The sequence below is a fragment of the Manihot esculenta genome, chromosome 16 (genome assembly GCF_001659605.2).
Source record: "Manihot esculenta cultivar AM560-2 chromosome 16, M.esculenta_v8, whole genome shotgun sequence".
NCBI classification, from domain to species: Eukaryota; Viridiplantae; Streptophyta; class Magnoliopsida; order Malpighiales; family Euphorbiaceae; genus Manihot; species Manihot esculenta.
The window spans coordinates 17,001,225-17,012,124 of NC_035176.2; the positions used below are offsets into that span (position 1 = coordinate 17,001,225).

General features: G+C 33.2%; 1 protein-coding gene across 9 annotated transcripts; it reads left to right on the forward strand.

Moving 5' to 3' along the window:
• The first annotated feature begins 3,740 nt into the window (after positions 1 to 3,740).
• LOC110599690 (probable cinnamyl alcohol dehydrogenase 1) lies at positions 3,741 to 8,319 on the forward strand. 9 transcript variants are annotated; one of them, XM_021736219.2, is made up of 8 exons: positions 3,741 to 3,898; positions 5,091 to 5,325; positions 5,416 to 5,506; positions 6,121 to 6,234; positions 6,313 to 6,543; positions 7,049 to 7,334; positions 7,457 to 7,607; positions 7,704 to 8,319. In XM_021736219.2, exons 3-8 carry the CDS (start codon positions 5,418 to 5,420, stop codon positions 7,898 to 7,900), a joined length of 1,068 nt encoding a protein of 355 aa, XP_021591911.1. In that variant the 5' UTR covers positions 3,741 to 3,898; positions 5,091 to 5,325; positions 5,416 to 5,417; the 3' UTR covers positions 7,901 to 8,319. The 9 variants fall into 9 exon arrangements, with proteins under 9 accessions (XP_021591911.1, XP_021591910.1, XP_021591915.1 ...); XM_021736218.2 differs by having other exon boundaries at positions 5,095 to 5,325; XM_021736222.2 differs by having other exon boundaries at positions 3,742 to 3,898; positions 5,270 to 5,325.
• The last annotated feature ends 2,581 nt before the right edge of the window (positions 8,320 to 10,900 follow it).

Consider the following 10,900-nt stretch of genomic DNA (forward strand, 5'->3'; position numbering starts at 1 on the left):
TTCTGAAGGTATGTCCATTTCTTGTTATTTAGAATCTATTAATACTCTTATTTCATCTTCTTGGATCATTGGTATTAGTGCTAGTTCTCATGTTTGTAACAATTTGCATGAACTAATGGCAATAAGATCTTGCATGAAAGTCATATTTTGCAATGGAGCAATGGTTGTTGTTGTAGCTGTAGGTTATGTTATATTGTATATAAATAATAATGTTTTATTTTCGGACAATATATGTATATATTAAGTGTCTATGTTAATATAATTTATGTTTCTAATTTGACAAGCAATGGCTATGAATTTCATTTTATGAATGGATTTTGTCATATTTATTTAAAAAATAAATTAACTGGCACTGGATATATAAAAATGGCCTTTATTATGGAGATATTCAATCCAAGTTCCACTCTAAAAAATCAAGTGAAATTAATGTCATGAATCAATCTAAGATAATTTCAAATATCTTTGGCACATAAGGTTAGATCATATAAATAAAGAAAGATTAATGAGTACAAATAGGAATTTTGTCTCAATTAGTTTTGGAACTTATACCAACATGTGAGGCTTGTCTCTAAGGTAAAATGGCCAGAAAAACGTTTATAGGACAAGCACAAAGAACCAAAGAAATAATGGAAATCATACATACAAATGTTTATGGACCTTTTAAGGAAAATGTTAGAGGAGGGTTTGTCTACTTTATTTTCTTTATAGATGATCTGTCTAGGTATATTACTTATATTTATTGAAACACAAATCTAAGTAATTTGGAAAGTTTAAAGAGTTTAAATCTGAAGTAAAAAACCAAATAGGAAAAAGTAATAAAATTCTTCAATTTGATGAAGGAGGTGAATACTTAATTACTGAATTTGGCCAATTTCTTAAAGAAAATTACATAATTTCAGAGTTAACACCTTCATAAACTCCTCATCTAAATAATATAATATAAAGGAGGAATCATACTTTGCTTGACATGATGCGAAGTATAATGAGCTATAGGAATTTACCAATCTCCTCGTAGGGAATGCACTAAAAACAATATTGAATCTACTTAACTGACTTTCTTATAAATTAGTCTCCACTACTCCACCAAAATATGGTTTGGTAAACCTCTTAGTTTTAAGCATGTTAGGGTTTGAGATTTTTCAACATATTTAAAGAAATTGAAAATTGATAAATTAGAAGATATATTAAAGTTAGGCCAATTTATTGGTTATCTCAAGGAGGATTTCATATATTACTTTAATATTCATGATAAGCAAAGAGTTATCATTAACAAAGATGTAAAATTCTTGGGGGAATATTTTTTCCAAGAGGGAGATAAAGGAAGAAAATTAGTGTTTGAGGAACAAAATTCAAGCTAACAAATAGAGGATATAGATGTAGATCTTAATCTTATTAAAATAAGATGGTCTAACATATCATCAAATCTATTCGAATTCCAATAAAGTCAAATAGGATTTTGAGACCACCACAAAGATGCATTTCTTCATGAAGATGAATGGTTCATTAATAAAGAAACTGATCATATTGATATTCCTACTTCCTATGAAGAAGTTATATTAGTTATAAACTCTTCAAAATGTATGTATGCTATAAATTCTAAAATCACTACAAGAAATTGAAGTTTTAGCAATCATATTTCTAGCAACAATTGACTGATATTAAGATATTAAGGACCAAATTTATTTTCCATTGTAAAACTTATATACTTTTGCAACAGGAAAATTTCCATCATTATTTAATCCTAAAATCTAAAAATACTAGCTCATGTTTGGTGTTGGACTTTGCCTCCAATTTGATCTAAAGAGAACTAAAATGATAAAAAACTAAAAACAAAAAGGGATTTAGGCAAGGGTTCAGAGATTATTTCTTTAACACCTTGAGATTAAGGATCGAGATTTATAGATTTTCATATTTTATTTTTTTCCATTACTATTAACTTCTTCCTAAATTTATAGAGATGGAGAAAACCAAGGAAGCAATATATAGAAGATTACAACAATTGAGATTGTTGCAACAAAATGAATGAATTGTGAATACTAAACTCTTTCTCGAGCTTAGTGTGCCTACGAATAAGTTTTTAAAGATGAAAACCCTTTACTTTCTCAAACCTATTTTTTTAGCCCATGATTCTAGTGAGAAAACTTATAGAGATTAGGGCACTAGTATTGATTTCTTTGTGTGAAGAGGAGAAGGACTGATATCATGTTTATTTTGTAGTAGTGATTGACGTTCACCATTTCTCTTATTCTTTCTTTTATTCTGTTTTGAAACAGATTTCAAAAAATCAAGAAAATTATTTTGCATCCAACAACGATAAATTCATGAAGAAACGATATTGAAAAGAGGCCTAAATAGACTTTTCATACTACAACCAATAAGAAATTGCCTTACAGCAAAATCCTATTAGTTTTGCATTACCTTAGAGAAGTCCACTCTCAAAATTAGAGAGTGCAATTCAAGCCCACTATCTAGACTTTTTCTAATAAATGGTTTTTGGATTCCAATGTCTATTTGATGAGTCAGTTCTCTCAGAGATTTTTTTTTTCAAAGTTAGTTTTCACATATTATCCTATGTTTAACCAAAAATTCTCATCTAATTGAGTGAATAAACAAAAGAAAAATAGTTATACAATTTCAATGAGCCATCTTGGAAAGGCTATGACTCCCTCCATTCTCATCTAATTAATGAAATAATATGTTGATTTAAAACTCTGTAAATGTGGTAAAATAAATTACTTACGATTTATCAAATATTTGAAATACTAATCATTAAATTATTGACTATTCACTTGTGAAATTTTATAGCTTTTTTTTTTAATATTCTTGTAGTGCAATTTTACCTAATATAAAATACCAAAAAATACAATTTATAAAACTCAAACATAATAACTTAACTATGTATGGAAAAACTCCATGAAATTGCAAAAAATGATTTTTTTTAATCAATTAAAACACAATTAATTGATTCAAAATTACAAAACAAAACATTAAAAGCTCTGCTACCAATATTATGCAATACATATACAAATATATGCATATAAGAGGGTGGATGGAATACCTATCTTTTGATGCGCAGTGAAAACAATACCGGGATGACTGTAGCATTAATCTCGTATAGCTGGTCTATTGATAGTAGAAGTAATCACAGGAAGCCGAATTACTCTCTTTATTCAGTGTAAAAGCTCATGCCTTAAAGATTGTGAAAAACAAGAGATAAAGAAAGAAAGAAAGAGTTTTTGTATTTTTCTTTGTGATCTGCATAGAATATATATTTTCTATTGTTAAGTTTAATTGGATTATTTTCATTTAAAGTAATTCTACTCGCTCTCTAACTTTGATATTTGAATATTAAAACACCTGTAGATAAGATATCATAGATAATTAGAATAATGTTTAAACTAATTCAATATTATCTAATTAATAATAAATTACATAAATTAATTATTATTATTAATGGACTTGCTAAAAATTTAAAAAATTAATTAATAAATATTTTAAAATGGTAGAAATTAAATTATAAAATATTTAATAATTAAATTAATAAAAAATTAATTAATATAAATTTTAAAATATTATAATATTTTAATATATTTTTTAAAATGAGAGGGTAGTTTTATCAGTTTTCTATATTATAAATGTTTTTTTATATTATAAAGATAAAATAATAATTTTTTTTTTATTTTAAAATTATCTCTAGAGTTATAGTCTTACTATGGACATCATATAGATTAATGGTTGTTAGCCTTTCCAAGCGTTTCAGTTTTTAGCCTCCACAGAACTAGTGAGGAACACTGTTTCTCTCAACATCAACTACACATACACTCTCCCTACCTTCCGTCTCTGGTCTGAATTGTTATCTGGTTCGCTGAAAGCCCTAATTCTACGCTCATAATTCCAGGTACTAAATAAAATCCAACTCTTATCTGTCAATTCTCTTGGATTTTAGTAGAATCTCATTTCAGTCATACTATTTTACTCAACAATCAATATCTATTTGATTTCGCTAAATTTAATGTTATTTGTTACAATTGACGGTATTGTACTCACTGATCGAAGATCCCAAATTTGAACATCTTTGGACCAGCATTTAAACTTCTTGTTTTATTAATTAGTCCTAGATTTTATCCTGACGTTTGATTCACTCTTTGATTGCGCCTTTGAGAGTAAACTTATGTTTCCTCGAATTAAATATTTCCTCCCATGCGCTTATCTTGATCTAAACATTGGTGTTTTTCCAGTTTGTCCTAATTGTCTATTCAGCGTCCCAAAATGTTGTTATCTTTTTCTTATCTGTGTTTGGGTTGGGGAATTGGAGAGAAAAGAAAAGAAACTAAATTTGATTTCTTTAAATTATCTTTTTTGGACAATGACTAGAAGAGAGAAAAGAGGAGAAAACAAGAGAAATCATTTCTCAATCCCTTAGAGTGAACCTAAAACATTTCACTCCAAATTGGTGGGAAATGGAGATAAGATTATTTGTATGAAAAATCTTTAATGCCCTTTAAACTAGAGGATCCTTTTTTAAATTGTATGGGTAAAAAGAAATTATATTTCCCTTTGGAAATCAAATTTCTATTCTTTTCTTTTCTCTCCAGTTCTCCTCCTTAATTTCTCCTATACATTTAGGAATCCAGACAAAGGGTAACATTCATGGGCTGTCTGAAACTTCAGCTAAACTACCTCCTTGCTTATCTCCAATACAATGAATTTTTAGAAGATGTCTTTGGTGTAATCCTATTTTGACCTGGTTGACTAGTATGTATGAGTAATTTTAGTCATGTTTGGTTCATTTTGGGTGTGGAATGAAATTCCTAAAGCATTTTGAGCTCCTTTAAGATATAAGCTAAAAGAAAACAAATACAATTGGTTGTTTCTCATCTACATCTGTGCTAATTGTTGTGCTCAAACTTTTTATTGTCTTTCTCTTTCTCCTTTTTTAAGCTCTTGTCTATTTTCTTTTTCACTCCCTCTCCCACTCTGATGCAACCCAATCTTAGCTTACAACTTGCAATTTGTTATTTATTAAAAATACTTTTTATTTAGAAATTTTATATTGTTAAATTTGGATAAGGTCTAACTCACTCCAAAAGATAGTTCAGAGGAGGAGTTGAAGGGAAGTAGTGCTTAAAGCCTTTATAAGGAGCACATTACTCCTATCCCAAACCGATGTAGAATTTCCCTCACGCCCAGGACTATACTGGAACGTGACACATTTACGGGAGATCCAACATCGGTGGGAGGCTCTGATACCATATTAAATTTATATCAGGTCTAACTCACCCAAAAGTTAGCTCAAGGAAGAAGTGCCTAAGGCTTTTATAAAGGGTGCATTACCTTATCCCAAACTGATGTGGGATTCATTTACATGGAGTAACTGATTAGCCAATGCTTAATGGTGGAATCGTTGACATTTAGGAATGAGTTCTGAGAGTGTAAAGGAGGACTGCTTTGCATGGGCAGCTAGAGATCCATCTGGAGTTTTATCACCATACAAGTTCAAGCGCAGGTATGTTTGATGCATCTTACTCTTTATCTATGAAAATTTACTGAAATGGTCTTTTCCAATTGACTGTTTTTGTTGTCTCATGCCTATGTCCTGTTATATAACGTTTGGTTTCATTTTTCAAATACTAATGTCAAACTTTGTGTTTTCTTGGCATCTTATGAAATAACACATGATGTAAAGTGATGTGATGATATAGACAACCTGGAATATACCACATAAGTTCTCAGAAAATTGTTTTAGATTCAGATTGCTTAAGATAAAAGAAAAACAAAAGCTTCACAAGTGATGTCCCAGATTATCTTGAATCACTGACGGAATGAAGCCCCTTTTTCAAAAATAATGTTGTTATGAAAAAAAGGTTTCCTGCCCAATACTGATGTTCCAACAAGTAAAAGCTGGAAATTGGGGTATTTTCTTTCTCTCTTTACAATAAATTCTTACTTTCTAACTGTTAGTACTCAGCATCATATTTAGAACAGCAGCATTCTTATGGTTCATCAAAGGCCTAGATTCACTGAGGATGGTATCACTCCTTTTTGAATTTCATTTTCTGGTCTATCAGTTTGATAACTTGTATTAATGATTTACTAGCTAATCTTGTAAACGCTTTTCAGGACTACTGGGGAAGATGATGTTTCCCTAAAAATCACACATTGTGGAATCTGCTATGCTGATGTTATTTGGACTAGGAATAAACTTGGGGATTCAAAGTATCCCTTGGTGCCAGGGTATGTGGCTTGATTATAATTTCACTAGTTTGATAAGTTCCTTAAACTTATGAGTCCATGACTACTAGCTGCATGCAGACATGAGATTGTTGGAATGGTACAAGAGGCTGGACCTAATGTTAGCCGCTTCAAGCCTGGTGACCGAGTTGGAGTAGGCACTTATGTCAACTCATGCAAAGAATGCGAGTATTGTAATGATAGGGAAGAAGTTCATTGTGAAAAAGGGTCAGTTTTTACTTTTAATGCCATTGATCTTGACGGTACAATCACAAAAGGAGGATATTCTAGCTACATTGTTGTCCATGAAAGGCAAGTCCCCTTGAGTCAATCTTTTTATTCTTATCCTTCCACTTCTATTTTATTATATGGAAAATGATATAAATCCTCTGTATTGTGCCTGCTTTATATGCCTCTGAAAGATATTATTCATTTCTGCTGCTAAACTGTTTTCCACTTCAGGATATGTAATTTCCCTTGTGCAACAATTTTGCATGCAGGCTTTCTCACAATTGTCTTAGATCTCTGATGTGAGGATTTCATTGTATTACATGGAATAAGGAAATTAATGGAGGAATTATATTGTGACATTTGTGATTGTTTTCCACTTTATTGAGCTCATAGTTAGACATGTGCTAATTCTTGCAACTGCCGGGATAATGCACTTCTGTTCCTTCACTTCAGAGGAGCATAGTGCAAGGATGTGGCAAAAGGAACGTGATGCTATAGCTTGTAGAGTCGACCACTTGCCCAATTTCAGGAAATTGAGCTAGCTTTAGCTATTGAAGATGTTAATTTTTATTTTTTAAATCTGCAGGTACTGCTTTATGATACCAGATGACTATCCATTGGCCTTAGCAGCACCCCTGCTATGTGCTGGAATTACTGTTTACAATCCCATGATGCGACATGGGATGAACCAACCTGGTAAATCTCTAGGAGTGATTGGGCTAGGTGGTCTTGGTCACATGGCAGTGAAGTTTGGGAAGGCTTTTGGACTGAAAGTAACAGTTTTTAGCACAAGCATTTCTAAGAAAGAGGAAGCCTTGGGTGTGCTTGGTGCAGACAATTTTGTTGTCTCATCTGACCAAGAACAGATGAAGGTAAAATCAGTTAAATCTTCTTACCAGAGCTTTCTCTGTGAACACAATATGAAAAGAACAAATCGATCTGCCTTTTTATAATTTATTTTTTTTCTAAAACACGAATGAGATCTTTTTTGCAGGCACTCTCTAAATCACTGGACTTTATAGTTGACACAGCTTCTGGTGATCATCCATTTGACCCATACATGTCACTTTTGAAGACTGCTGGGGTTCTTGTTCTTGTGGGGTTCCCAAGTGAAGTCAAATTCAGTCCAGCATCTCTCATTCTGGGTAATCATGCAAGTTTTAGAATTAAAATCTGTTTTAAGTTATTGAGCTTTAGCCTTTGTTACTGATGGTTACTTTTGTTACAAAAACAAATTACAGGTATGAGAACCGTGTCTGGTAGCATAACGGGTGGTACAAAAGTGACACAAGAAATGCTGGACTTTTGTGCTGCTAAAAAAATTTATCCCGAGATAGAATTAATCCCTATTGATTATGCAAATGAAGCTCTTGAAAGGGTAGTAAAGAGAGATGTGAAGTACCGGTTTGTGATAGATATAGAGAACTCCTTGAAGTGAAGATAGAGATGAAGGCTTATGATATAAATCTGGCAGGTATGGGAAGTCTCTTTATGGAAGCAAAAGGAAATATCTCTGCTCAAATAATTAAGTAAAAGGTGGTTGATTACTAAAGGCAATTAACCTTTGCTAGTAGCGTGTCTGGAGGGAAATTGGTTAATGTAAGGTCATGGTGATCAAGTGTTGGGCATCAAATATTCAAATAAGTACTTTCTAAATTATTTGCCAATGGGATGATGAAATCAAACGAAATCGGCAAAGCTGAGATGGCTCTGTCTGTTTGTCCGGGTGGTGACATGTATTCATGCATGCTTGCATTCTGGTATTTTTTTTTTTTTTTTTAATATTATTCTGTTGTTGGGGTACTAGAAATTAGGTGGGATGACAAATTCCGCTATAATATATGGTAATTTGTCCAATTTATGTCTTATTTATTGTTAATTATAACAAAAAATTATTGAAATACTCTTAAATCCATTTTCAATGTGGAATAACTTGCAAAATAAGCAAATAGAAACAAAATTTATTTTCTCAAGTTCTTTAGAAGGGCATTTTGATTATTTTTCATTAGAAGTAACAACGAATTTAAGCAGAAGAATTAATTTGTTGAACATAAAAAAAAGAGATGAGATTAATTTGTTTGATCTTAAAAAAGATGAAAACAGTTCCGTAGAAAAATTATATTATAAATTATTGTAAACTTTGTGCTGGAAAATGAAGAAGCAAAGGAATGTTTCACTTTGAAGACGGCCAGAGGGGATAGGCAAAAGTCATTAGCAAAGTAAGCATTAACTAGTAAAGAATTATATGAGCAATAGAATCACGAGGGTTTTGCTGTTCAATCCATGAAATTAGACTCCTAATATGGAACAAACTGGACAAAAAAAAAGAGATACACAAGTATACAGTGAATGGTGTTTAATTAGTATAACAGTTTTTCTTTAGTATCTTTTTATTTCTTATATGTAAAATGCTAGTGGTAAGTAGGATTGTGGATGGTTATTGGAGTTTCGAATAGAAATAAAAAATCAGACCGAAAGACAGTTGTAAAAATTGAATAGGCCGAATTGAATTTATTTATCTATTTCATTTTAATTCTGATTTTTAAACAAGAATCATACCGAAACTAAATTGTACCAAATAATTATATATATATATATATAATAATTTTAATGAAATTATAGTTTTAATATCAATAATCTTAAAAAATATATTATAAAAATTATAGCACTTTATTTAATGAATTTAAAACTTAATTTTATAAATCCTTAGATAATGTATGGTAGAAAATTATAAATAAAAGTATAAACAAAATAGTTATTTGGGGCTATTCTAAGTTTAATAAAAATTTAATTTATTGTATGTATATATACTCTGATGACTGATGGATTTCTTCACCTCGGCCTAAAGGCCAGGCCCATGAAAACAGTCCATGATCCGAAGGCTTCAATATTCCCCTCGAGAGCCAGGTCTAGCCCGCTCAGTCACAGGGCCGGACTCTGCCTAGACTCCTCAATCAAGCCGGCCCAAACCTCTCGGCCCAATAATCAGGCTCTCACCAGGCTCAACTTCAGCCCTACCATTCAACCCAGCCCGGAAAGAGGAAAATGACTAACCTGCCCCGCTGGTGGGTCCTTCCGCATGCGTATCGGAGGAGAATTAATGGCTGTTACGCATGGAGCAGGCGCCTGACACATCCGTACATACGGAGCTGGGCGGCAGAAGACAGCTAGCATTGTGGCAGAGAGACAAATATATATATCACGGTAGAGGCCACGCAGAAGGGGGGCTCTCTTCTTCTTCCTTCTCCTTCCTAGACACCATTTTTATTCTTTCTGTAACCCTTGCCCAAATATACTACTCTGAGCCATAAAATCTGACCTGAGCGTCGGAGGGCCTCCACCGGGGCACCCCCGGTAGGCCCCTGACCATTCTTTCTTATTTTATAGGTCCTTTCACCAGGTAGAACATGAAGAGACCCATCAGGGAGCCCAGCAAGAAGGGACCCAGAAGAAAACCAGATCTATCATGGACCAGGAAGAGGAAAAGATTTATCAAATGGCGCCGTCTGTGGGAAACGAAAGAGATTTTACTATCTCAAAAGTTTTCAGATCCACCCATTGAGATCCACATAAGGTACGAAAGTCTGAGCAGATAACCCAGCTGAAAAGAAAGGTTCATTGTGCTAAAGAATATTTTGATGGTCTTTCAGATAATTTATTTTAATATTTATTAGATTTTATTAGGCTGATTTTTTCTTTGAAGTCTGGTGAATATTTTCTGTAAAAAAAAAAAAAAAAAAAAAGAAGGGTGAGGAGTATATGTATTTGTTAAAATTCTGAGGTCTGCTGTATATGTAAAAAAAAAAAAAAGGGAAAAGAAAAGAGAAAGAAAAGAAGAAGGCGAGAGAAAGAGAAGAGGAGTCCGTGACAAAAAAGGAGGTCGGAGCCGTGTTTAGGAAGACAGAAAGAAACTCGGCAAATCCGACGACCACAGCGATAGATTACTCATTGAGGTCGGACCTGTGCGCGAGCTTGGATGTGATCGAGGTTGGAGCCGTGTTTGAGATCGGGCTCATATTTCAGGTCGGATAAAAATGATCGTTGCGTCCAGTTGCCGCTCTCGGCTATGGTTCGCGTAATGCAGGAGGTCGGAGCCGTGTTTAGCAAGACAGAAAGAAACTCGGCAAATCCGACGACCACAGCGATAGATTGCTCGTTGAGGTCGGATCCATGTTCGAAATTAGATTCGTGGTCGAGGTCGAAGCCGTGTTTGAGGCTGGACTCGCATTTCAGGACAGATGGAAAGCATCAGGGCGACAGGGAGATACAAAATTATCAGATGCCCAAACTAATCGAAGAAGAGATTCGGGTTATACGTGTTGGCCAGCTTGAAGACGGCAAAATGCATGAGGTCGGAGAGGAATGAAGTTGGCAGGATTTCGCTCTGCTTCATGGAGGAGAAGCTAATTGACAGGCTCGAATCGGTAGTGGCGCGGCT